Source organism: Periophthalmus magnuspinnatus, chromosome 11 (assembly GCF_009829125.3).
Source record: "Periophthalmus magnuspinnatus isolate fPerMag1 chromosome 11, fPerMag1.2.pri, whole genome shotgun sequence".
Classification (NCBI taxonomy): Eukaryota; Metazoa; Chordata; class Actinopteri; order Gobiiformes; family Gobiidae; genus Periophthalmus; species Periophthalmus magnuspinnatus.
In genome coordinates, this window is record NC_047136.2 from 492,084 (window position 1) to 519,636 (window position 27,553).

General features: G+C 42.5%; 3 protein-coding genes across 3 annotated transcripts in view; 1 reads left to right on the forward strand and 2 right to left on the reverse strand.

Annotated features, from left to right (window-relative positions):
- hpca (hippocalcin) overlaps positions 1 to 11,643 on the forward strand; it is a 62,651-nt gene extending 51,008 nt beyond the window's left edge. Inside the window, exons 3-5 of the mRNA XM_033975700.2 lie at positions 990 to 1,271; positions 6,843 to 6,948; positions 8,742 to 11,643. Coding sequence (XP_033831591.1) covers positions 990 to 1,271; positions 6,843 to 6,948; positions 8,742 to 8,839 — 486 coding nt within the window. The 3' untranslated portion in view covers positions 8,840 to 11,643. The remainder of the gene's footprint in view (positions 1 to 989; positions 1,272 to 6,842; positions 6,949 to 8,741) is intronic.
- A 2,953-nt stretch (positions 11,644 to 14,596) lies between these two features.
- LOC129456671 (uncharacterized) lies at positions 14,597 to 24,655 on the reverse strand. The gene is made up of 6 exons (XM_055225470.1): positions 24,594 to 24,655; positions 21,949 to 22,145; positions 20,585 to 20,644; positions 18,676 to 18,867; positions 15,857 to 16,012; positions 14,597 to 15,265 (listed from the first exon to the last, which is right to left on the reverse strand). Exons 1-6 carry the CDS (start codon positions 24,604 to 24,606, stop codon positions 14,597 to 14,599), a joined length of 1,287 nt encoding a protein of 428 aa, XP_055081445.1. The 5' UTR covers positions 24,607 to 24,655.
- A 1,407-nt stretch (positions 24,656 to 26,062) lies between these two features.
- Positions 26,063 to 27,536, reverse strand: LOC117379010 (gap junction beta-3 protein-like). Its single transcript, XM_033975727.2, has 2 exons — positions 27,487 to 27,536; positions 26,063 to 26,772 (listed from the first exon to the last, which is right to left on the reverse strand). Exon 2 carries the CDS (start codon positions 26,753 to 26,755, stop codon positions 26,063 to 26,065), a length of 693 nt encoding a protein of 230 aa, XP_033831618.1. The 5' UTR covers positions 26,756 to 26,772; positions 27,487 to 27,536.
- Between the last annotated feature and the right edge of the window lie 17 nt (positions 27,537 to 27,553).

Below are 27,553 nucleotides of genomic sequence, written 5' to 3' on the forward strand. Positions count from 1 at the left end.
TGTCTGTGTGCACTGGATCAATGTGTGTGTGTGTGTGTGGGTGTGTGTGGGTGTGTGTGTGAGGCTGATGGGTTGGTTCTATATAAAAGTCGTTTCATTTTGTCCATATTTATTTGTTGAAAACGTTTTAACTCTTTTACTCATTTACTTCCAAACATCTTTTTGCTTTTATAGATGACACTTTTTTAATCACAGTACGACGTGTGTGTGTTCATGAGGAGCTGCTTCTCGTCGATAGGCTCCATTTTGAGTACTTTACACAGTTCAAAATGAGTTTCATTTGAAATGTCAATCGCTATGGCAACAGCACTCGTGTTTCATCTGAAGCATCGACAGAAACGAGAGGTTTTCTGTGATATTAAGTCATTAAAGGTGTTACATCCATGTTCTAATCATCAAAAACAGACCTGGAGTTGTGTTTTGTTTCATTCACATGTTTGAGTCACTTTATTATTAGTCTGTCACATCTCCAAAGCTCAAAATGAGACGTTCCACCTTGTGATGTCATCAAGTGGTAGTTTTCACGTTCACTCCTCCTTTTACCTTTAGTTCAGTCGAGATAAGAAACAACTCCAGGACTGAAATGATCCAAATGATTCTAGTGAAGGTGGAGTTTAAAAACACAGTGGAGCACTTCCTGTATCACCACACGATGACATCACAAGGTGGAACGGAGTGTTTTCAGCCTAAATCTGCAGGTTTGTGTGTTAAACATGTGAGAATGAAACAAAACACAACTCCAGGTCTGTGTGTGACGAGGAAACATTAGAACAGAACAAAGAAAAGAGGAATATGGAGCTTTTAAAAAACAAACGTCATAAATCCTGAGTTGTTGCTTCAGTTCAGCTCCTCTGTTCAGACAGAGACTCACAGAACAGAACTGAAGAAGATACTTGGACGAGTGTGAAACGTGTTCACTCTTAAAAACCTTTGCACATTTTACTATTCCACTCTTAAATTTCGCATAATCCTCTTCTGTCTGTCCACAGGGTTTCTTGAAGGACTGCCCCAGTGGGACTTTAAACGTTGACGAGTTCAAGAAGATCTACGCTAACTTCTTCCCGTACGGCGACGCCTCCAAGTTCGCCGAGCACGTGTTCCGCACCTTCGACACCAACGGCGATGGGACGATAGACTTCAGAGAGTTCATCATCGCCCTGAGCGTCACGTCCAGAGGAAAACTCGAGCAGAAACTGAAGTGGGCCTTCAGCATGTACGACCTGGACGGAAACGGCTACATCAGCCGCGAGGAGATGCTGGAGATCGTACAGGTGAGGTGTAGGATTAAGTATGTGGACATCGCTAACCTGCTAGCCGCCGCGTTATAAACAGGAAGTGATCATGGTGCACTTCCTGTCTCTCTCTGTCTCTGTCCTTCAGACTCATTCTGGTCTTAAATGTTCCTATTAACCCTCTACATGATCCTGGGGTTTTTATTTCACTTTGTGTCTGTAAATCTTTCCCTGATGTCGCTCCTTTTAGCCTTAGCAACAGGTTTGATTGACAGTGTTTTGTTGCTATGATCCTCGTGGTCAGAATCACAAAACAGGAACTCGGCTCCAAATCGGCCCCAAACCTCCTCATATGTGAACAACACACTTTGGATTGTCTGGGCCACTATACACATTTTTAGAAGAAGAACAGCAACAATGCAAAAATGTTTAATTTAGAATATTTTAGTTTAGTTTAGAACAGACATGGACAAACTACGGCCCGGGGGCCACACATGGCCCTTTGGGCTAATTACTCCGGCCAAACAAATGTGACCAAAATGTGACCAAATTACAGATTTTATACTCACTGTGGCCCGAGTGTGTTTGCCTCTGTCTGGAATCTTCAGAATATTTATTTTTTTGTCTGCTCCTGTGAGCAGATCTTTAAATGAGCCACATTGATCCAAGAGGCTCAACTGTTTTTACTCAGGACAAATGTTGCTGTTTCTTAATAAATATTTTATGCAAATCATGATTGAAATGTTTTATCAAAATGATTAAAATGTAGAACAAATGTCCTCATATGTGGATCAGGTCCCAATGAATCAAACCCGTGATGAGCTCAGGTCTGAGGAGGATGGACCTGCTCCATGTGGAGCTGGAGTCTCTGTGTCGGGGAAATGGAATCATGGGGCAAACTCGAGGCACATTTGGGTCTTTGTTCCTCTGGAGTTTCTCAGGATGTCGGGCTCCTCCTGAGGAAATGCACATGTTCATAATAAAAACACTTTTCTTGAAATTACTGTTGGTTCCTCTGGTGTTGTCAGGTCACGATTGGAATTAAAACAAAAAAGCTCAAGCGAACATCCCATTTAGCCGACCGTTAGCCTGTTAGCTTACCGTTAGCCTGTTAGCTTACCGTTAGCCTGTTAGCTTACCGTTAGCCTGTTAGCTTAACATTTGAGCCAATAAACTCAAATAAAAACCTCACAGGTGACTTTATCGCTCAAAGACTCTGTGGAAAACATGTGTCCCAGCTCTGAACGGGCTCGCCTCTCCACAGACACTGTTCATAATTAGGCGTGACAACGGGCCCAGTGGCTGTGTGTTTCCATGGAGATAATGAATGTTCCAGAGTGTGTCCGCCTCACAGTGACACGGTTCATTAAAAACACATTTTCCTTCAGATTCAGATGAGAAGCTGCTTCTGTTTGTAGTTTATGAACCAATTATTCCTCAGTTTTGATTTTAGCAGCGATGCTAATCATGTCGGCCAGAGCTAATTAGCCTCGTTCGACCCATTTCTAGAAAATAAAACAGTTTAAAGTCGGACTGACTCATTCGTTTTAATCTTGACTCAAAATAATCAAAGGTTTGGCCTCGAGTCTTTGGTTCATTTCGATGATGGACTCACTTTTGTTCAGTAAAAGTGCAAATACTGACGTAAAAAAGTAAAAGTATTTAAGTACCCGTTTAAAAATGTACATTTAAAAAAGTAAAAGTATTTGACACGAGAGCTGTTCATTTGTTAAAGTGTAAATGTGGAGATTTATAGATTAAATTTTTTCTTATTTTGTTCTTTTCTTATTTTTTCTTATGAATTTTGTGTTTTTTATTTTTGTTTTGCTCAAAGCCGAAGGTTAAACTCGAAAACTTTAGTCATGATGTTTCCACGAGTACAAATGTAGTGAAGTAAACGTAAAATGTACTTAAGTAAAGTTCAGATGCTTAAAAATTCTACTTACGTTGAGTACTTTTCTCCTTGTACTTCGCTGCTAACATGTACTTATGAGAGACTCCGCGTATTTTACTTTCTAATTGTTATTTTTGGTGAAAGTCCTTTTCATAAGTCGTATTACGCGTGTCATTACATAATCCCCTTTTGCCTCAGTTACTCTAATCCTCCGTCTGACCCGACTCAGACTCACTGTAAAACAACATTTAACTCTAATGAAAATCAATTATCTGGAGCTCCAGGCGTAAAAATAAAAACCTCTTTCAGTGTTTTCATTTGTGTAAATCTCTGGCAGACGTCGGTGAAACAGACACGCGGCGGCTCCATGTGGCTCTGCAGATAACGACGCAACAAACCCACTGTGTTTGGTTTAAATGTGATCAGTTTGATTCGTGTTTATGCTCCTCCAGCGACGACGCTAATAACAACTGAATGGATCTGATTAGAGTTTAAGGATTTAAGTAACTGCGTCGTATGAAGAGGATTTTAAGGACCATAATCACCCAGACTCAGCGTTAGCGTTAGCGTTAGCGTTAGCAGCAGTGTGAGCAACGTGTGGGGAGAGCGTCAAGAGCTTTACAACGAGAAGTGGAATAAACACAAAGAAAAACTCATAAAATGCTGTTTGTGAGTGTGGAGGAAGCGTCTGGGGTTTTTATTTCACCACTGTCCCTAAATCAAGATCTGAACATTAATAACAGACAAATCAGGTCCTTCTGTCCCCAAAGTCGCTCCTGCTAATGTTAGCAACAGGTTTGATTGACAGCGTTGCTAAGCGCCCGCTCCCTGCTAAACCAGCGGTGTGGATGGAAAGGGGCGTTACCTTCAACATCCTCGCTCCTGATTGGCTCTTTGGTTGCTGTGATGCTCACGGCTGGAACTCGGCTCCAAATCGGCCGCGACAACTGTCAACCTCCATGAACTTCATTTGTGTGTGTGTGTGTGTGTATGAGTGTGTGTAGGGGTGTGTGTGGGGGTGTTTGTGTGTGTGTATAAGTGTAGGGGTGTGTGTGTGTATGAGTGTGTGTTTGTGTGTGTGTGTTTGTGCTTATGTCTCCTCTGTGGATTAACAGTTTATATTTACCTCTGGTGTGTCCTGAGTGTGCAGAAAACTGAGATAATCTGCAGCTCAGTTACAGTAGTTAGTATCAATGTAAATTTCATACTGTCCAGACTATTGTGTGGGTGAAGTGAGAGTTTAAAGTTTAGAGTTTAGGGTGGAGGAGGTTAGTCGTTTGAAATGAGCTCATTTTTTCTGCTCTGGTTAAAACTCCTGGTTGTTTTGCTGTAACTTATTTAATGAGACGTGGGTGAATCCACAGGAGTCGTGTTTCTTAAAGGTGACGCTGTGACCTTTAGGTCAAAGGTCACAGGTGTTTATCTGATCGATATTATTGATGAGTGAGTTTGTCCTGGGGCCTTAAAGCCTGTGTGTCTTTATTATTATGTCAGACTGAAGTTTATCACATGTGAGGAGCAGATCTGTGGAACTTTGAGCTTCTACAGCGACACAATGTGATTATTCTCCTGATGTTCATAGTTTAATACAAAAGTGCGTCCTGTTTTATTCCAGGGTCGTTTTAGTTCATTTTGGATTTTGTTGCACCATTTTGATTTTTAAACTGATTTTCTTTTGTTTTATTGAAGTTACATTGGTCCAACGTTACTCCTCTGTTTCTTTATGATCCGTGTTTTAATTATCCACCACAACACAACAACAACTAGCATGCTAACGCGCACTCCCTTATGCCTGGGCAATAAAACTCTTTATAATCAGACGTCCCTCAGTCGTAAAAGAAAACGTCACTTCTCTCAGGTGAATCTAATCGCGTCACATGATCGGAGGCTCTCGTGTCGTTTCACTGATAAAAATAAATCGTGTCAATAAAAGCGGGAGACGCGCTCCAGCCTCCGCCTCCAGCCTCCGCCTCCAGCCTCCGCCTCCAGCCTCCACCTCCGAGAGGCCGACACCCGCCCGATCTGTATCACGGGGCCATTTTGCGACGCACAGATGTACAGTGAGATACTCCACAGTGATCCAGATAAACGCTCCAGACTCGTATGAGGAGAAAACAGATTAAATAAGAGCAGGTTTGTCTGGTTCAGGGATAAAGCCTCAGGAGGAATCGTTTTTGCGGAGGAAATAACGAGAGTAAAGATAAACAGACTCTGTCCATCATCAGACGACCCCCAGGACAAAACGGCATCGACTTTTAGAAAACTCTTCATGAGACTTTCACTCCCACATCAACAGGTTTTTATAGATAAACTCGTCCAGGCCTGTCACAAAAACATTCTGAAGCTCCATGTCTCTTACTGCGATAAACGAAAATGTTGAAACTACTTTAAAAAACACTGACACGATTAAAACAACAAGTGTTTCATGTTTTATGTGTTTTATAGTTGAATAAGTTTAAGTTTAGTTACAAAATACTGAGCACAAAGTCGTTCAAAGTGTTTTACAGAAGAAGAAAGATGTTAAAATCAAAATACAGTAAATCAAAATGTAAATAATCACCGAAAATGAACATTAAAAGAGAAGAATAAAACTCTCTCAGTCACATCTGTGTCCCTCAGTCTGATCCAGAGTAAAAGACAAAAGAAAAAGTGAAGATGTTTGGACGAGCAGCCAAACGTCACAAACAAGACGCTTCTTCAGCTCTAGTCAGATTCCTCCTGGACACGGCCTTTTATCTTATGAAGGAGGAGCTAACGGCACTGGAGACTACTCAGATCTGACCCTCCCTCTTTAAAGCAGTGGTCAGTGTGTTTGAGGTGGAGATGGACAGCAGACTGTGTCCTGAGCTGTTCTCTCTGTGTTGGTCCTGTCTCTTATGGAGTGTTTAGTTTCTCCAGTGTGACACATGACTTTATTTATGTCTCGATGTTTTGTCCTTTGGATGAACCAGTTTTTGTCTTAAAGTGTTTGTGGGTTTAAAATAGTCCAGTTTAACTTTTCCTCACAGAGGCTGAGTCTGAAGCTTCACAGAATGTTCAGACAGTTTGAGATTCTGTCTGTTTCAAACCTTGAAACGTCAAAAGTAAAACCCAGATTTTACTTTAGACGTTTAGACTAAACCAGGACTGAACCAGGTCTAAACCAGGACTAAACCAGGACTAAACCAGGACTAAACCAGGTCTAAACCAGGACTAAACCAGGTCTAAACCAGGACTAAACCAGGACTAAACCAGGACTAAACCAGGTCTAAACCAGGACTAAACCAGGTCTAAACCAGGACTAAACCAGGTCTAAACCAGGACTAAACCAGGTCTAAACCAGGACTAAACCAGGTCTAAACCAGGTCTAAACCAGGACTAAACCAGGTCTAAACCAGGACTAAACCAGGACTAAACCAGGTCTAAACCAGGACTAAACCAGGTCTAAACCAGGACTAAACCAGGTCTAAACCAGGACTAAACCAGGTCTAAACCAGGTCTAAACCAGGTCTAAACCAGGACTAAACCAGATGTTGGTTTCATTTATTCGTTTATTTACTTATTATTTGAGGACATATTGCAGTTACTCAAAATAGTATCTGTTTGTTTTTTCCTGGTTCATATATTTAATTACAGAGCTCACCTCCTTCATCACCTCCTTCATCTCGTCCTTCATCACCCCCTCCATCTCGTCCTTCATCACCTCCGTCTCTAACCTCTTCCTCTTTGTCCCTCAGGCCATTTATAAGATGGTGTCGTCGGTGATGAAGATGCCCGAGGACGAGTCCACGCCGGAGAAGAGGACGGATAAGATCTTCAGACAAATGGACCTCAACAACGACGGTGAGGACAGGAAACACCAGCCAACGACTGAAGCAGAGGTCAGAGGGCGAGAGGTCAGAGGGCGAGAGGTCAGAGGGCGAGAGGTCAGAGGGAGAGAGGTCAGAGGGCGAGAGGTCAGAGGGCGAGAGGTCAGAGGGCGAGAGGTCAGAGGGAGAGAGGTCAGAGGGAGAGAGGTCAGAGGGCGAGAGGTCAGAGGGCGAGAGGCGGGGCCAACAGAGCAGAGCTGAATATCGGGCTTTATTTAGTGAAATGTGGCGTCGCGGCTGGAGAACGACACTCAGGGACATTATGGGCGAGTTACGTTCGATGAGGCCGATGACAGAACTTTTTGTGGAAAGACTTGGTTAAAAATATTCACTTTTCTGACGTTTGAGGTGGAATAATTATAGCCCATAGATCATCACCATCTGAGATCTGTGTTCAGTCCAAACACAAGATTTCTCTCACAAATAGGATCCATCAAACTCCTCTGTGTCAGATGTTTGTTTTTGGACTGGAGCGTCACACAGATGTTTATGAACATCTGTGTGATGAGGATCGAGGTCCAAACGCTGGTTCTGTTTGTGTGTTACATAAGAACCGTGTGGACGCAGCAAACATCACTATTAGCTAACATGTCACTGTTAGCTAAACCAGGGGACACTAAAACAAAAACGATTTCAAAATATAACAATTAACAACATGTAATAATTAGAGACGCACCAATACTGAAAAATGAACTGGATCAGGATCAGTTCCATGATATCGGTTCAGTCGATGTCCAGTTTGGGATTTAATTGGATGAAATAAGATAAAACTAAACTGAGACTAAACCAGGTCTACATCAGGACTAAACCAGGACTAAACCAGGACTAAACCAGGACTAAACCAGGTCTACATCAGGACTAAACCAGGACTAAACCAGGTCTACATCAGGAGGCCGGTCCCTGAAGTCCTCCTCATGTGAGATGTTTCTTGTGGCTCATGTGGGAGATGTTCTTTGGTGCTGGTCCATGGAGAGACTTGTTCACACTGAGCTGCTTTAAAGTCTCTGAGCCACAGGAGCCACAGGAGCCACAGGAGCCACAGGACACATGTGTGAAGTACTTCCTGGTTCTAGTCCTGACCCGAGCAGCAGTGTTCTGGATGTTCTGGATGTTCTGGATGTTCTGGATGTTCTGGATGTTCTGGATGTTCTGGATGTTCTGGATGTTCTGTTCTGTGGCTCGTTTGGAGAGTCCAGTGATCAGGACGTTACAGTCGTCTAATCTACTGGACACAAACACAGGATAAGTCTGAGTCTGGTTTTGACAGTTTACCTTTGATTTTTGATGTTTTTAGATGTAAAAAGCTGCAGATGTTACTGATTTGTTGTGTCTGTTAAAATTCAAGTCTGAGTCCATTTTTACCTCTAGATTTCTGTCCTGAGTTGACGGTTTTAGAGAGAGAGACTGGAGGTGACTGACACTTTCTCTATGTTTCTCTTGAGTCTTGTCTTTTATCTGGAGAAAGTTGTTTTTCCTCCACACACTGATCTGTTGATGCAGTGAATCCACTGGTCCATATTCACCTGCTGCAGTGAGACATAGATCTGACTCGTCTGCAGAGTTGTGTGTGACACATTATTGTTGTGTATTAACTGTCCTAACAGCAGCATGTAGAGACTGAACAACAGGGGTCCCAGGACTGACCCCTGGGGCACCCCACAGGTCAGTTTAATCCTGTTGTAGTTTGTGGTTCTTGCTCGGTTCATTTCATTTATAACTCTTCTTCTTCTTTTTCTTCTTCTTCTTCTTCTCCTTCTTCTCCTTCAGGAAAGCTCTCCCTGGAGGAGTTCATCAAAGGTGCCAAAAGTGACCCCTCCATCGTGCGGCTACTGCAGTGCGACCCCAGCTCCGCCTCCCAGTTCTGAAGCCCCGCCCCCTCTCCTGCACTGACCCCGCCCCTCTCACCTTCCTCTGTTACTACGGAAACAGTCACTCCAAAATAATGCATGATGGTTCTCGTCTCGTTTATCATATCATTTCTTTGGAGTTGTTGTTATTTTGTAAAGACGACGTTATCGCTGTAAACGAGAGACTTTGCCAGAGCGTCCACTCTCGCTCCAGAAAGGATCTTTGCATTAAGATGTTGAATTTGCTTATTTTTATTTTATTTTTTATTTCATTTTTTTTGCAATTTGAGAGGCGGCGCATTCTCACTTTTCATATGATTTTCTTGTACATCGTGTATATACCGTGTGTCTTTATCACGACTTGAGTTGATTTGGTCACATTCACAGTATTATGTAGCCGAGCTCATCCGGTTCGTTGTTTTAAGGTGTGGGATTAAACATATTTTTGTTATTTTTTCATTTGTACATATTTCTTTCTTCATATTTTATTTATTTATTTGTATTTTTGTGATTTGATACGCTGAAGAAGACGCTGTAACGATGTGACTGACACAAAATGTGAATAATCCGACACACGTTTGAGTTAAAGGAAGGGTTTGTGGAGCTTAAAGGGACGGTACGAACGCTGCACTGAGACTGGTTTAAAAATCAACTATAATCTGACTCATTTTAGGTTGCCAGTCCCTGCAGAAGTTTGCGTTTTCTCAATAAAATGGACAGAACGTGCCTCATTTTCAGCTCAGAACCACTCGAGGCTGCACTCGCACTGATCCATGCTCTGAAATAACTGGATTTAATCTTCAGAACTGGCAACACAAAGTGACTAATTCTATTTTCTCATTGGATATTTGCTTGAGAATCACCAAATTATAAAACATCTTGGCCATAATGTGCAGTGTTTTTGTGATAAAAACACATTTAAGTTCAAAGTATCTGTAAACGCAGTATTTGGTCGTTTAGCTCTGATCTGAGGACGAACAGGGACAAAGTCTATCAAAGTCTCACATGTCCTTCCTTTAAACGCACTTCTCACGATGCATTTTTCACACCGGTAGCACATATTGTTTGAGCCGCCATTTTGTGTCTGCGTACGGCACCTGTATGCTTGAATTTAACAGTATTATCTCATTGTGTTGTTCTTGGTTTTTATTCTTAAATCAGGCAGTAAAGTTAAGATACTGTAGTTGTAACTCGTCACTACTACTTACTACTACTTCTACTACTACTACTACTACTACTACTACTACTACTATAACTACTGCATGATCCTTCCTGACACAAGAAGATCATAGCGACACAAGCGGCGCCGCACAGATCGCGTTCTTTTCCTGCAGCTTTGGTTAAATAAATCTGGTCTTTCCGGGACTTTCCGCTCTCCTTTCCCTCCGACAGAGACTCACTAAGGGCTCGTTCATCTTCTGAATGCTTTTGTAACACTGCAGTGAGATGAACAGGTACGAACACGGACCAAGTCTCGTCACTTGATCCCGATCTCAAGACTTTTCCGGGCGGCTGCTTTGTTTACAGAAATAAACACATTTTTGAAACAGTTTTAAATCTCTTGAACTGACTCCATGTTGAAATTGGCCTGGGGTTTCTTACACTTTACTCACTTTATAATAACTCTGCTTTAATTAGCCTCAACGAAGAAAGAAAGAAAGACTCAGGCTTCGTAAATACACAATACCCAAACTCCTAAAGCCACAATGTGTACATTTTTACCCAGAAAATATATATATTTTTCATCCTCCTGCTTGTTTCCATGGAAATGCTATAATCTTCCACAGAACGGCCTAAAACTCCATGGAGAATGTCCCGACGTGTGTGTTTTTTTAACTTTCTGTTTCCATGGAGTCATGCAGGTGATGTGCCACGTCCAGAATGTTACACACTGTAGCTTTAAGCCGTTACCAGGCCTGAATCAGTCTGAATAAACTCCTCGTGTGTTAAACGTTTGTTCATTAAGGTTAATTAAAGTGTCGTTATTACAAAGTGAGACCCACATTTCTACAAACAAACAAACTTTTGGCTTAACTGCGGCTAAAGGCTTCATTGCCAGATCACTACAGCCACTTCAACCGATCCAACGGGTTTGACGTAAAAAAAAAGAATAAAAAATGAATAAAAAACAGGATTTAAACCAGAAAAAAACATCTCAGATAAATGACACTAGAAGAAGCTGAGCATAAAGCTGCTTTGCCCTGATAAAGTGAGCATTAGCTTAGCATGTTAGCCGCATCACTGAGTCTCATGGCGTCTGGGGACCGTCTGTGGTACACTTGCGCTCTCTAGTGGTCAGGCTTTATATCTTACACTAAATGTATTTAAAATGTTCAAACCTTCTCGTTATAAATCTGTTTGATTCAATTTAATTCCCTAATGTGTTATTTTATCTTGATAATGAATGTTTGAAACTCTTCCTCCTCCTCTACCTCACTGAAGCAGGAAACTGTGGCAAAGTGAAATGGCAATGCACGCCTCACGACAACAATCCGCCCGTTTAAAGTCTCCGTTTTGCACACGAGCTCCTTAACCAGCTGCACTTCAGCTTTGGGAACCTTATAGTGTCACTGCCTCCTGCTGGTAAGATAAGGAACAACAGCTGCTTTTCCCTTGACCGTTTTTTTTCTATTCTCACTGCCTCTGACCGTGTGCTCGTAGACCTGTCCACCCTCCTCTTCTTCTTCTCTTCTTCCTCCTCCTCTTCTTTTTCTTCTTCTTCTTCTTCTTCTTCTCTACTTTTATGTTGCATGAAAACCTCACACGAGGATGTCATGGATATTCTGTTTGAACTGAACAAATATACGTCTGTGTTTAAACTCACTTGTGTCCTGTGTTTCATTTTCTGGGTGTTTCTTTTCTCGTTGAAATGTTTTTAGTGACATTTTTATAATTCTGACTTGGTTTAGTGGAACAGAACCTGCACTAAAGGTTTAGTGAAGTAGAAATTTTGAGAAAAAGCTGAGAAGAAATGTGCAAAAATACAGGAATTATTATTATTATTATTATTATTATAAATTTTGGTACTTTTTAAAATGTGTTTGATTCAAATATCCAGTGGTTTAACAATAACACTGCAAGACGTTTGTAGAAAAGGCAATGCAGGTTTATTTGTTTAGCACAATTGGTCCACAAAGTAATTTAAAATGTTTTATAGAATAAGAAGACGTTAAAATTACAATACAACAAATCAAAATATAAATCATCATAAAATTTACATTAAAGGAGAAAAGTGCAGAATAAACCCCTTTAGTCACAGCAGATAAACTGAGTCTGGATTTAAACATCGTCAAAGTCGGGGCCTGAGTCACATGTTCCAGGTTTAAACTGAGGAAAACTCAAAGTTTATCTGGAGAAAGTTGTTTTGCGTCTGCAGACATAGATCTGACTCGTCTGCAGAGTTGTGTGTGACACATTATTGTTGTGTATTAACTGTCCTAACAGCAGCATGTAGAGACTGAACAACAGGGGCCCCAGGACTGACCCCTGGGGCACCCCACAGGTCAGGGACATTTTATCTGAGACACATTTTCCAATTTCATCAAAGTCCTCCCTGTTTTCTAGATAAGACTTGAACCAGTTTAGTGCCGTACCACAGATGCCCTCCCAGTCCTCTAGTCTCTGTAAGAGGATGAGACACTGCAGTAGAAAAATAAAATAAAATGACAATATTCCATGTTATATTTCAAATTCTGTACATTGTGCTTTTATACTTTTGTTTTCAAGGCTTTTGGATTTGTGCAATAATTTAAAGAATTTATTTAAGAGAATAAAAGGGACTGAAATAAAACAAATTTGGATTTCTGTTTGTAAAAATGACCACAGTGGAAAAGTAAAGCAGCGGTGAATCAAAAACAGAATCATTTGGTAAAACTCCGTCCAAAACAGAGACACTTTAAACTTTAAACTAAATAAAGTCTCTCCAAACAGGTTCAGTTGTGAAATCAGAAGCTCAGACGCAGGTTTTAGTCTCTTAACATCGTTGGGAGATGGAGTTACCTCTGTGTTTGTCTAAGGTGAGGACAAAATTAGAAACTGGGACACACCCGGGTTGGGACGGTTGGTATAAATAAAACTGGACATGGAGCGACATTGTCCACTCGACTCATTTGGACGCTGTTGGGGATCAAAAATAGAGACACCTGAGACATTTGACTGGTTTTGGATAAATCCACTGGGACAGGGGACACGGGGAAACGGGGACTGTCCCGGGTCAAGAGGGACGTGCGGTCACCCTGCAGAGTCCAAGTGTCACGTTAAAGCAGCAGAGACACATGTCACTAATGACACACTACGGCGGGAAGAACCGTCAACGACTAAACCGTCTGGATCCAACCGGTCCAACCTGTCGAGCCACTGAGCCGCACCGATGACCTTTGGCTCATTTTAGGACGTTTAGACGCTTAAAGACACGAATAAGTACAAAGATAAACATGTTAAACTTTATTAGACGTGTAAACATGAGGCACAGACGTGTGAACACTGACACAGTAAAGATGCTCTGACCTAAAATCCACTTTGTCATCGTCAAACCTTTATTATTTTTGTTTTTCCAGCTGATCAGAGGAGGAGAATCTGGCCTGACGACATAGTGAGGACTGAGGACGTGACAGGACACGATTCTCAAGCAGGAAAAGCACAACTGGAACGAACGAGTAGATTAAAGTTTAAAAAGAAAAATTAATTAGAAAGTGTCAATTATCATAAATTTAAAGTACAGTGTCCATTTTGTGAATTGTAAAAGCCAAAACACGCTCTACGTTCAGAATAACGCCTAAAACACAACACATTTTGCTCAGTTAATGACACAGAAATGATTCAAGGGGATTTAGTTTTGAAATAGACTCAGTAAAACACTAAACCCGACAAACACGAGTCAGTTTGAGCAGCACTTTGTAACTTAACTCCAGCGTTTTCCAGCAGCAGATAAAATGGAAACTCTGGCCCGTGTTTTGATGCTACATTATAATTTAACTTTGACATATCAACTCTACGTCACAGACTGAAGAAGTGACGTCGCTGCAGCTCCACGTGAAGCTCCTCGAGGCTGGAGCAGGTTTCCATTTTCAGAATTACCCGAGTATCACAGGAACAAAAAGAGCCACTTTACAGACACGAAAGAGAAATAAAAATAAAAACCCCAGGATCATGTAGAGGGTTAATACGAACATTTAAGATCAGAATGAGTCTGAAGCAGCAGAGACAGAGAGAGGGGACAGTTTATACACTGAGACAGTCGATGGAGCAGGAAGTGCGCCCATGATCACTTCCTGTTTGGAGCGCGGCGGCGGCGGCGGCGGGTTCGCTCTGTCCGTTTATATAAAGGCTGTGGTGACGTTTAGTCTCCGACACAAACAAACGGGTTAAAGTGAATTTGACTCGCGTCTCGTTCATTCTGCAGCTGAAGTTGGACTAAACTGGCTGATCATTTTTTTTGCTTTAAAAAGGAACACTATGTAACTTTTCTAGAGTGGGCGTGTCTCCAGTGTGTCTCCATGGCGATGTTCCTGCTGCGGCGGTACAGAGACGAGCGGCTGGTGACGCCCGTCAAAGCAACAATGTTTTTCAAGGTTTTCAGCAGTAAAAACACCTGCAATTTAATAAATACAAGATAAATAAGTGAAATGCCGGTCGGGTAAATGTTCTGGGCCACACTCCAGGGAAAGTGTTTCCATGGTGACGACGCTCCCACCAGAAAAGTTACACAGTGCACAAAAGCATTTAGGATCCTTAAAGACAAGACAAACCAAACTCCTCTGTCCTTTATAGATGAGTCTAGATCCAAAAGCTGGTCCTGTCCACGGGCCCCCGCTCCACGGGCCCCCGCTCCACGGGCCCCCGCTCCACGGGCCCCCGCTCCACGGGCCCCCGCTCCACGGGCCCCCGCTCCACGGGCCCCCGCTCCACGGGCCCCCGCTCCACGGGCCCCCGCTCCAGCGTTTGGGCCGTCCTGGTGAGCAGCGCGTGTTCCTCTGGTCGTCTTTGCCTCGCGCTCTCAGTCCTGACGTCGCTGGGCCGGTCCCTCCGGGGTTTGGTCAGGGGCCGCCTCTCGGACGGGGCCGCGCTGTTATAAAGCTGCCGGGGCACGTACTGCGGGGGAGGGGGGCGGCTCTCCCGGGGCGGCCCGGAGGCGGAGCCGGTAAAGGTGGGGATTCTCCGCTGAGACGTGCTCTGGCTGAGGCGTGTGGGGCTCTCTGTGAGTTTGACCAGCGGAGGGGCGGAGCAGGTGGAGCGGGCGGAGCAGGTGGAGCGGGCGGAGCAGGTGGAGCGGGCGGAGCAGGTGGAGCGGGCGGAGCAGGTGGAGCGGGCGGAGTGCAGAGTGGAGGTGCGGCTGGTGCCTCTGGGGGGAGGAGGGGGGAGGGGGTGACCGAGGGGGAGCAAAGTGCTGGTTTGAGGTGAGGTCGAGTGGGGAGGGTCAGCGGCCAGAGGCGTCACGACATTTATCTGAAACAAGAGGAAACTTCAGGAAGTGACTTGATAAACAATTTAAAGCCAAAATGGAAGATGGTTTTGCAAAAATAAAAATAAAGTAGTTTGTTTTAAAAAATAAAAAAACCTAAGTACCGTTTTTTCAGGATTATAAGACGCACTTTGTTTCATAGTTTGTCCGGGGTGTGACTTATGTGTGAAATATGTTGTGTTTTTCTTCATTATTATTCAGTTTTTTGGCTGGTGCGACTTATACTCAGGAGCGACTTAAATACGGTAAAAGTTCATACAAAATGTCTCATAGTTTTGTTCCGTTCCACTAGAAAACGTCTAAGTCTAAACTCCCTCGTCATTTTTCCTGTCTGTGGTTCTGAACTTCGTAAACTTTTGTCAATGTAAAGAAATGGACTGAGCGCACACACACAGCGCTCGGACACAGATGAAGCTCACGGCGACTCGAGAAGTCACAGCGGCCAATTTAGAGCCGAGTTCCATCTTTGGATTTGGTAATCAGGTGGAGGAAGGTGGAGGAAGTGCTCTCAACTCCAACAAAAACCATCATGTCTCAAACAGAACCTGTACAAATCCATTATCTCGGAGTCTCACCGATCTCGTCAGCGTCTTGCGCCCCCTGCGGGGAGGACAGCAGCAGCAGCAGGGCAGACCCAGGACGGAGACACAAACTGAAAAACACCGGGACGAGAACACCACCTGCACCACCGACGTGACGATGAGCGGCAGCCAGAGGATCAGGGTGGTGCTCTGGAGACACGGGGAGAAGGACACAAGGACTTTTATGAACTTTGACCCAAGTTTCCTCTTTCATAACCGAAGAGTTGTGTTCTGATTGATTTAGGCGTGTTTGTGTCATCCTGCATTTAAGGAGTGTTCAGAAAAAGTGTTTTCACCTACCCCCTATGTCTAGCAACAGAGAGAGGAGACACAAAAAACAAAAAAATTAACTCAAAATAACAAAAAAAATAAAAAAATTCAATAATTACAAAAAAAAGTTAAAAAATAAACTAAAATAAATAAATAAATTCAAAAAAAGAACTCAAAATATCAAAAAACAAACAAAAAAACTCAAAACAACAAGAAAAGGTAAAAAATAAATAAAAAAAATCTCAAAATAACTAAAAAAATGAAAAAAAAATGAAAAAAATTAAAATAACAAAAAAATAAATTCTAAAATTAACTCAAAATAACTAAAAAACAAACAAAAAATTAATAAATCCAAAAAATAACTCAAAATAACAAAAAACAAACAAAAAAAACCTCAAAATAACAAAAAAAATCAAAAATCTAAATCAAAATAACTAAAAAAAAAAAAAAGAAAAAAGAAAAAAACCAAAACTCAAAATAAAACCCCCAGGATCATGTAGGGTTTTTAGGGTTAATATGAACATTTAAGACCAAACTCAAGAGAGAAGTTCGCCCGTGATCACTTCCTGTTCGGAGGCTAGCGTGTTAGCTCGGTCCATTTATATAAACATGGGACAATATGACATTTACATTAGGGTTTAATTATGAATATATTTGTTCATTGTTGTGATTGGTTGATTAGTCATAAGGGGGCGGTCCCTTAACTTACATAACGGGAGTAGAAGAAGAATAAAAGTGAACAAAGAGTGAGAGTGTGATCTTAAAACCAGACACGGTTAAACTGGGGTTAAATGTAATTGTTCATAAACACAGATGTAAAACTACGGCTCGTTCAAAAAGTGAAAGAAAAATAGTCGTTTATTGTCACTAAGTCCTAAAAAAAAGTATAATATGTCTTAATCATGTGACGAACCACCAGAACAAACATTTTCCAAACACAAAAACAGATTTGAGTCGAGCGTCTCAGGGGACACAAGTATGAAAAATGCAGCGTGATATTATCGTCTTTACGGCGGGTTAAGAGCCTCGCACAGAACAAAGGGAATGAAAGTCGTGAGTCAAAATAACACTGCCACTTAGACAGAATTTATGATGAAATATGCACGAAGAACAAACACGCCGCTTACATAACCCTCGGAGCGGCGGCGGCGACCAGAAGCTCCAGCAGCGTTTGGTGATGTAACCCACCCCCGGGTGTTTGTGGGGAAGACTCTGTCCTTTAATGGATCGCACAGAAATAAAGTTTAGCTCGAGTTTTTGTCCGATTTAAGTGCGTTTGAGTTCAGAGGTTCATGGAGTTTAAGAGGCAGAAGAACGAAAACGTACGGAACAAAAGACGAAAACTTACGGAACAAAACGCAAAAACGTACGGAACAAAAGACGAAAACGTACAGAACAAAAGACGAAAACGTACGGAACAAAAGACGAAAACGTACGGAACAAAAGACAAAAACATACGGAACAAAACACAAAAAAATACGGAACAAACGACGAAAACGTATGGAACAAAAGACGAAAACGTACGGAACAAAACGCGAAAACGTACGGAACAAAAGACGAAAACGTACGGAACAAAACACAAAAACATGGAATAACTCGACTCAAAAGACGGGACAGACTTTGGCCGACGATGACCAAGACACAGCTGTGAAGGGAAAAATGTCTTCAGGTGATTCAGAGAGAAGGACAAGAGTTTAATCTACATTTAAAATATTCCACTGCCCTTTTCTCTGTTATTAGTCTGTCACATCTACAAAGATCAAAATGCGACGTTCCACCTTGTGATGTCATCGAGTGGTAGTTTTCACGTTAACTCCTTTTACCTTTAGTTCAGTCGAGATAAGAGACAACTCCAGGACTGAAATGATCCAGATGATTCTAGTGAAGAAAGAGAGAGGGAGGAAGAGGAAAGGAGGGATAATGAGAGAAAGGGGGGTGATAAAAAAAGAAAGAGAAGCATAAAAAAGTAGCTGATAAAAGATGAGGAGAAAAAGACAAAAGAGAACAGAAAGGACAGAAAGAAAAAAAATCCAGGAGCTGAAATGATCCAAATAATTCTAGAAATGAAGGTGTGGAGAAAGAAAGGAAAGAGGAGGAGGGAGAAAAAAGGGGAGAGGGATGAGGGAGAAGAGAGAAAAGGGGGAGAGAGAAAGGGGAGAGAGAGAAGAAAGAGAGAGGAGAGCTGAAATGATACAAATGATTCAATAAATGAAGGTGTGTGGAGTTTAAAAACACAGTGGAGCACTTCCTGTATCACCACATGATGACATCACAAGGTGGAACAGAGTGTTTTCAGTCTAAATCTGCAGGTTTGTGTTAAACGTGTGAGAATGAAACAAAACACAACTCCAGGTCTGACATTAGAGCAGACGGGCCCTTTAAAGTCTCTGAAATAATCACATTTCTCAGGTTTGTGGAGTCGTAGACTGAACATAAAGCGTCTACACTTTCAGACCGGACAGCGCAGCGTCCACCCGCTCAGACGTGGAGGGGTCAGGGGTCAGAGGTCACAGTGATGAGGCTGTGTCGTGTGTCAGACTCACGTAGATGCGGGTGGGGTCAAAGGGGCACTCGTTGGTGACGCTGGAGTAGCTGATGGCGTCGGGGAAGCGGCAGTGGCTCAGGAGAGTGCGGCCGTGGTGCTTTATGGCCATCACCACGGCGACGAGCAAACCCAACGCCGACATCCCGGCGAGGAGCGACGAGGTCAGACTGAACACGAACACGGTCCAGGTCTGAACAAAGAGACAAACATCACACAGAAGAGATTATTCACTGCACAGACAGAATAAAGAGCAGGAAGTGCACCATGGTCCTGTTTGGAGCGCCATGGTCACTTCCTGTTTGGAGCGCCATGGTCACTTCCTGTTTAGAGCGCACCTACGTCCATTTATATAAACAGACCACGGTTTGTCCACAGTGAAAAGTCCACGAACAGTTAAACAAACATGTTTAAAATGTATTTACATGGAATTACTTGATGAATCTGACTTTTTGTTGACTCTGCAGTGTCAACAAAAACAACAAAAGAACAAAAGAACACGCCTCGTTCGGCCAATCAGACGCCAGACAGACGCAGAATCACACACGTGAAAATGAGGTGTAGACTCTGACCCCACAGTCTCATTATGAACACATCTGACCCCCAACAGAGCACGGGTGGAGGCAGAGAGTCTGTCTCAGTGTCGTTAAGAGGAATGTACAAAATAAATAAAATGTGACTGTGATTTTGTGTCTGTTCTTAAACACAGACCTGACTCTGATCAGACCTTTGACCTTTGACCTGAGGGTGTGGTTCAGGGATGGGACATGGGACAGTTTTGAATCTGTAACTTCAGGTTTTTCCTTCAGAATCTGAAGTCTCCAAACCACATGAAGCTTTGTGGATTAAACGTTTGTATTTGTCATGTTTTCTCATGCGTGTGCAGGTGGAGCAGGTGGAGCGCGCAGGTGGAGCGCGCAGGTGGAGCGCGCAGGTGGAGCGCGCAGGTGGAGCGCGCAGGTGGAGCGCGCAGGTGGAGCGCGCAGGTGGAGCGCGCAGGTGGAGCGCGCAGGTGGAGCGCGCAGGTGGAGCGCGCAGGTGGAGTTTGACTCGGTCTTTTATGGTGAAATAAAGTCAAAATCCTCCTGATCATTTCCCAGATGTTTTTTTTAGACAATTTCACACTGAACAGTTTGTATTTGAATAAATGTTCTGATGTTCGACTTCAGTCTGTTTCTGTTTTAACTAAACTCACATTTTAATTTTATCTGCCTCACTAGATCTTTGTTTTCAAAAACATCGATATCCGATAAATTTAAGTGATTCAAGTTTAGAGAGAGAAGTAAATCACATCACAAAGAGAAACTATAAGATAAAATATCTAATCCTGATCAAACCAGCAGCAGTTTTTATAAAATACACACATGACGCGAGGCTCTGGTCACGTGACATCAGGGCGTGTTCACGTGTGGATGATAAATATCAAACAGCTGAAAGTCGTGCCTCTCCCGATGAGCTGGACCCTCTCCTCCACCCGCCTCCCTCCTCCACCCGCCTCCCTCCTCCTCGCCCGGCTCTCCTCCTCCCCACCTGGCCCTCCTCCACCCGCCCCCTCCTTCCACCCCCCTCCTCCTCCTCGCCCGGAGGAGCTGCTCCTGTTGAACGTCTCTCGTGTTTGTCGTTCTCACTCAGTGGGTGTGGATCAGACCCGGTGCTGAGCCTCAGAGTCGTGTATTTGTCCTGTGCATTTGACCCAGTGTATCAGGAGCAGTGGACTCTGTGTCCCGCAGAGTGTCACCCCGATACTCTGTGTACGGACGACACTCAGAGAGCACCTGAGCTGGGGGAGTACCTGAGCTGGGGGATGGTTTGGGCTCCTTTCTTGGACATTTTGACGACTGTGGCCCAGACACAAACATGAGACACGTGTTTTTGTGTGTTTTGTGTTTTTGTGTTTTGTACAAACTCACCAAACACTTGTTCTTCTTGTTCTTGGCCAGGACGATGGTGAGGATACCAACAACTATGCCCTACAAATACAAAGAGCAGAGCGTTAACCTTTGAGCCGCACACGTTCAGTTCCTGTAGGACGAGTGTTTGGAATGTGGACATGTGTCTGACAAAATGTGAAAGAATCTGAAGTGCAGGTTTAGACGAGGAGGACGGAGCAAATATATACAAAAGATCATAGACAAAATATGTTCATACAAACGATCATTTCATTTATTCATTTTGAGGAGATTAACAAACACAAAGTCAGTCCACATGTGTCCAGCTCATTTCACTTTTTTTTTTTTCTTATTTCAGCTCGAAAAGGAGGAAAAAGAAAAGGTATTAAATCCACCACCGTAAAGTTACGCCTCAACTCATGAAAGAACAAATATATGTCCACCACAGACTGTTTATATAAAAGCACAAAGCTAACCTGCTAGCAACACGCTCTAAACAGGAAGTGATCATGTGTGCACTTCCTGCTCCGTCACTTTCTGTGTAAAAACTCGTCATTTTGGTCTTAAATGTTTGTATTAACCCTCTACATGATCCTGGGGTTCATTTATTATCATTATTATTATTATTTTGATTATTATTTTATTTTTTTTGTTATTTTGAGGTTGTTTTTCTATTTTTTTTCTTGACTTTTTTGTTATTTTCATCTCTGTTTATTTGTTTTAGTTATTTTGAGAGGGTTTTTTGTGAGTTTAGTTTTAAAGTTTTTTATGTATTTATTTATAATTTTGAGTTTTTGAGGTCTTGTTTGTTTTTGTGAGTTTTCTTTTTTTTGTTATTTTTTATGATTTTTTTTGTTATTTTCATGTTTTTTTGTTTTCTTTGCTGTTTATTGTTTTAATTATTTAGAGAGCTTTTATTTATTTTTATTTTTTTTGGTTATTTTGAGTTTATTTTGAGTTGTTTTTTTTTTTTTAAACTGCCCCCTCTCTCTGTCTCTGCTGCTTCAGACTCATTCTGGTCTTAAATGTTCGTATTAACCCTCTACATGATCCTGGGGTTTTTATTTCACTATTGTGTCTGTAAATCAAGATATGAACATTAATAACAGACAAATCAGGTCCTTCTTTCCCCGAGGTCGCTCTGTTAGCGTTGACAACCCTGTTTAGCAGCAATGCCGGCAAGAAGAGGGCGTTACCTTCAACAGCCTCGCTCCTGATTGGCTCTTTGGTTGCTATGATGCTCTTAATTCCAAATATAAAACTCTGTTCTAAATCAGCCGCTCTAGCCTCGATTCTCACGGACCATCGCCTGCTCCGCCTTTGCACAGAACATCAGCTTTGCATAATGCGCGCCCCCGTCTGGACCGTGGCGTTTGCATACTGACCAGCAGGCCCGAGGTGAGGGTGACCACGGTGGAGATGGCGTACTCCAGGGCGCGGTGGTGCTTCTGGAAGTCGATGTGTCTGAGGACCACGCCCTGCACCAGAGCAGCCAACATGAAGTTCACGTGTCCGATCAGGATCACCGTCAGCCCCATCTTCATCAGGGGCTTGGGCTGCTCCAGACGACCACAGCACAGACCTGCAGAGAGGACGACACGGGGACGAGTCAAACGAGACGACACCAAGAGACAAACTGAAGACTCTCATTTTAGTCGAGATTTAAAGGTCCTAGATCACACAAAACTGACTCTGGTGAGGTTTAATCCATGTTCTAATGATGTTTCCTCCTCAAAAACAGACCTGGAGTCGAGTTTTGTTTCATTCACAGATGTTTGAGTCACTTTATTATTAGTACGTCCTGTATTAGCACTTGATGACATCACAAGGTGGAACAGAGTGTTTTCATTTTAAAGAACTCAGCCTAAATCTGCAGGTTTTTTGTGGGTTTAAACATGTGAATGAAACAAAACACAACTCCAGGTCTGTGTCTGATGAGGAAATATTAAAATAGTGTAATACTGGCCCTTTAAAAAAAAACAAAAACAAAACATAATCAGGACCAAATTTGACCTTGAACCACATGAACAAAGTACTTTTATTTATTTGTGTTCAAAATTACAGCCTATCATGAAACATTTTCTAAAAATCTAGTAAAGCTCGAGCATCAAGCCTTAAAGAGTCAAATATCATTAAATAATATCAGAAAATCGAACGTCTCACACACAAACTGTAAAGAAGTGACTGAGTCAGTGAAGTGACGTCACCACAGACTCAGCTCCAGCTCATCGAGGACAGAGCAGGTACAGCGGCCAATCTGGAGCTCATCTCCATATTTGGAATTACAACAGTGAGTATCATAGCAACCAAAGAGCCAATCAGGAGCGAGGCTGTTGAAGGGAACGCCTCTTCCCGCCCACACCGCTGGTTTAGCAACGCTGTCAATCAAACCTGTTGCTAACGCTAACAGGAGCGACCTCGGGGAAAGAAGGACCTGATTTGTCTGTTATTAATGTTCATATCTTGATTTACAGACACAATAGTGAAATAAAAACCCCAGGATCATGTAGAGGGTTAATACGAACATTTAAGACCAAAATGACGAGTTTTTAATGTAAAATGAACTGGAGCCAGAGTCGATGGAGCTGAAGTGGACCATGATCACTTCCTGTTTGGATATTTCCTTTTATATAAACAGTGTCTGGTCTCAGTACTTTGAGACTCTAGTACTTTGACTTCACCAGTGACTGGAGCTTCATGTCGACCATCACATGATTTAAACTTTTTTGTTTCTGCAGCTGCTTCAAATCTGAGTCTTTTTATTTATGTTGTTTGTTAAAATACCAGATTTTCATCGTGGTTTAAAGTTTTTGTATTTTCAGTTACATTAAGTTAAAAGTTCCATCCAGACAGAGCGGTGCAGAACTTTTCCTCCAGTTTGACTCTGGACTTGTTCATATCCTGTCGATACTTGTCGTTTATCGTGAGCTCGTGTTGACGCTGGACGTCTCCATCGATCAGAGAGACGGGTCAGAGACACAGTGGACACACAAGTTTAATGATTAACAGAACAAACGGTGGACTCACTTTATAAATCTGCTCTGCTATTAGTGGAGTAAAGTTTATTACTAAAGCTCATTTAAAAACACGACAGCTGCGATGATGAAGACGATGAACAAGACCATAAAGTTTAATCTTATAAAACAAAACGTGAAAAAACAGGATCAAACAAAAAGAGTCAGAGCCGCTCGGCTGTTCAAACCCAGAATGAGTTTAACAAAGATTTAAACATTTAAATAAAACACAGAGGGAGTCTGAGCCCCGCCCCCTCGAGTCTGAGCCCCGCCCCCTCGAGTCTGAGCCCCGCCCCCTCGAGTCTGAGCCCCGCCCCCTCGAGCACACGTGTGTACTGTGCGTGTGTGTACTGTCTGTGTGTGTGTGTACTGGTCTGTGTGTGTGTGTACTGTCTGTGTGTGTACTGTCTGTGTGTGTACTGTCTGTGTGTGTACTGTCTGTGTGTGTGTGTACTGGTCTGTGTGTGTGTGTACTGTCTGTGTGTGTACTGTCTGTGTGTGTACTGTCTGTGTGTGTACTGTCTGTGTGTGTGTGTGTGTGTACTGTCTGTGTGTGTACTGTCTGTGTGTGTACTGTCTGTGTGTGTGTGTGTGTGTACTGTCTGTGTGTGTACTGGTCTGTGTGTGTGTGTACAGAGTCTTTCTATTCCTAAACCATCTGCTGGTTCATCGTTGTGTCAAATGTCTTTTTTAAACACAAATTCTAGTTTATTTGGATAAAGTTGTTTTACTTTAAAAACAAACCTCAGACTCACAAACACAGAGACTGAGTCTGAGTCTGAGTCTGATGGACAGAGACTCATCAGATCTTCATTTATTTTGTCTAAAACTGTCGGATTTTAAAGATTTTATAGAGATATTAAAAATATATTTGACCAGAGCAGATTTCACCAGAACAGAACAGAACAGCCCCACGTGTTTGACTCAGACTCAGCTGAGCCTCCCCCCGGACATTTGACCCGCGCCACCTCCTCACACTTCATCAGACTTATATTTATATTTAAAGCTGCTGTTACCTTGGCCCGGCATGTTCCTCAGGTGACCATCCGCGTGCCTCAGGTGGACCCCGGGAGTCTCAGTCGCGTGGCCCCAGCGCAGTGTCCAGAGTCTGTGTCCAGAGTGTCCAGAGTCTGTGTCCTCTGCTCCTCTGCTCGAGCAGGACTGACTCCAAACCAGAGACACAGAGAGACAAACGAGTCACCAAACAGGTGACACCCGCGGGACACGCGCGCTCTTCAAAATAAAAGCCCAGCCCCAAAGTGAAAGCACAGAAAAGACTGGACACGAGTCTAGTGGACAGACAAGAGTCATTTAATATGTCAAATTGTTTGTATTTGTCAAATTCTGATCGAATTAAGATTTTACACTGACACAAAATCACATTCTGAACATTATTCTCAAACGCTTCTTTCCTGTGTTTATGTCGCTCTTTAAAGGCCCAAAACAGATACATAAATAAAATAAAAATAAAATAAATAAAACAGAATAAACCTCTCCTCTGATGCTCTGCGCCTGTGCGCGCTCCTGTGCGCGCTCCTGTGCGCGCTCCTGTGCTGCTGGCGCCATCGTGTGGTCATGTTTAAACACGCAGCTCTGTGCAGATCTGGGGACAGTTTATGGACAGACTCATGTCCAGATCCTCCAGACTCAGAGTCACAGTGAGAGTCTCTCTGTGACTATAACACACTTTAATATGTCTTTACTCCTGTAACCATGACAACAGCGGCCTTCATCTCCATGCACCAAAACAAAGTTCACTGAAAATATTACAGTCCAAATTAAACTTATAAAATGTAGAATTATCGTTTCAAAATACATGAACTACATGAGAGAACAGTGTCTTGAATTGTTGCTAACTGTAAATAAATTTTATAAAATATATTATGTTCAACGGGACTTACCCTCTGAGAGGAAGTGAAGCTTTCAAAATAAAACACACGGGAGCAATGCGCACATTTAGTTTTTTCAAAATAAAACGTCAACATGATAAAATTCACATATAAATTCAAAAGAAACATAATACACAAACAGTAAACAATTATAAGTGCATTTTTAACTGTGTTACACCAGCACTGAGTCCTGGGGTTTAGACAGTGATAGTTTAGATCAGACAGAGGCATTTTAGGTTTAAAACAACTGGACTTCAGCTCTGAACCTCACCTGGCAACAACAGAGTCATGTGACACTCTGCTTTCTGATTGGATACTCATCTTTAGAACCAAAACATAATATAGCATAAATAAATGGTTAATATTTTTGTAATTAAGAATAAATCAGCCTTAGAATAGTTCTCAGTAAAAGCTGTTTTAGATTTGAACATGTTTACCTCAGATCTGTGGACTGGGACACATCAAGTTTACAAAATTTTAGGAATGTGTTTTTGTAATATATAGGTCTAGAAAATGTGTAAACATGGAAATATGAAAATATTCAAAAATCATCACTTCTGTGATTCTTGTACTGGAGTCTTTCAGTGGCGGCCATCTTAAATCTTAATCCCAGATCTTCTCACGTTAACCGTCACTTTTTGCTTCCTTTTCACCACACGCGCCACGATCAGGTAGAAAATCTCACACAGATTTAGAATAATACACATCACCGACGCCCCCACCATGAAATACGTGAACACCGTTTTCTCCGTCGGTCGAGCGATGTAACAGTCCACCAGGTTCGGACACGGGCTAACGTCGCACTGGACTTTCCGCGGCAGTCTGAACGTGTCGTAGATGTAGTGAAGCGTGTAGAGAAACGTGACCTCGAACGCAGTCTTCAGGAACAAACTCATCAAGTATGTCCACCAGAGGCCGCCGTGCTTCTGCCCAGGGTTGTCGTAAAGTCGTGTTTCCTCGCCGTGCTTGGCTTTGTATTTGCGTTCCCGTTCCTCTCTGTACGCCACGTGGAGAACAACCATGAACGTGGGACAGGTGACGAAAATGAGCTGGAGGGCCCATAGGCGGATGTGAGAGATGGGGAAGTAGTAGTCGTAGCAGATGTTGGTGCATCCCGGTTGGCGCGTGTTGCAGTCAAAGTGTCCCTGGTCGTCGCTCCATACTTTCTCCGCAGCGACCACGAAGACGAGCACGCGGAACACGAAGACCACGGACAGCCAGATCCGTCCGAACGCAGTGGAGTATTTGTTCACTCCACTGAGAAGACCTTCAAGAAACTTCCAATCCATTTGTGTCGGATAAAGTCCTGAAAGGCACAAGCAGAAGAAGAAGAACAGAAGAAACAGAAGAAAAGGACAAGTCAAGTTACAGGTCTGATCTGTGGAGGAGAGGCATCCCAGCTCACAGTTAAGGGTTCATGTTTGTCAAAGCATTTTCAACGCCTGTAAATGAATAAATATTTAATCCACAGATTGTACCATGAAGCGTTCGGGGTAAACGATACAAACATTCATAAAAACAAGCAGGTAGGAACCTAAGAAAGTTACAGAGTGGGCCTTTTAGTCAACGTGTTTCCTCCACATTCTTCTTTTTCCTTTTCTTATTATTAGAATCTCACATGAACTAAAAGCTTGCTCAGACTAACCCTCCTGAAACTCTTATTAACCATGATCCAATCTAAAGATCTCACGCTGCGCTGTCCAGTCTTTACATCAACTTTAAAATCTATTTCAAACATTCACGTATAATTTAAAGTCTTGTTTTAAGGTTTGCTATATCTAAAAGTCCTTCAAAGTTTCAAAAATACATGCTTCTTGTGCTAATACAAATATCTGTTTTGATTTTGTCAGATAAAAAGTAGATGGAGTTGAGTTGTTTAGATTAAAGTGTTTGATCTTTCCTGAACCTGTTGTAAAGTACAGATTTATTAAACGTGATAAGTTTGACAGGGAATAAACAAACTCCTCCAAAGCTGACACGATGCCACATTTCACATTTAGAAACACATTTAAAATCTTACCTGAACAATATTGGTCTTGAAGACAAAGTGCTCCTCAGGTCAGAGCTGCTTTAGAATGAACTTTACT

What these genes read in the sequence shown, in the direction of transcription:
- LOC129456671 (XM_055225470.1), bottom strand. An exon ending in ACAAGAAGAACAAGTGTTTG is followed by an intron (nt 18,868 to 20,584) that starts GTGAGTTTGTAC and finishes CTCTTTGTTCAG; the next exon opens with ACCTGGACCGTGTTCGTGTT. An exon ending in TTGACCCCACCCGCATCTAC is followed by an intron (nt 16,013 to 18,675) that starts GTGAGTCTGACA and finishes CCGTGTCTCCAG; the next exon opens with AGCACCACCCTGATCCTCTG.
- LOC117379010 (XM_033975727.2), bottom strand. Translation starts at nt 26,755, where the DNA reads ATGGATTGGAAGTTTCTTGAAGGTCTTCTCAGTGGAGTGAACAAATAC.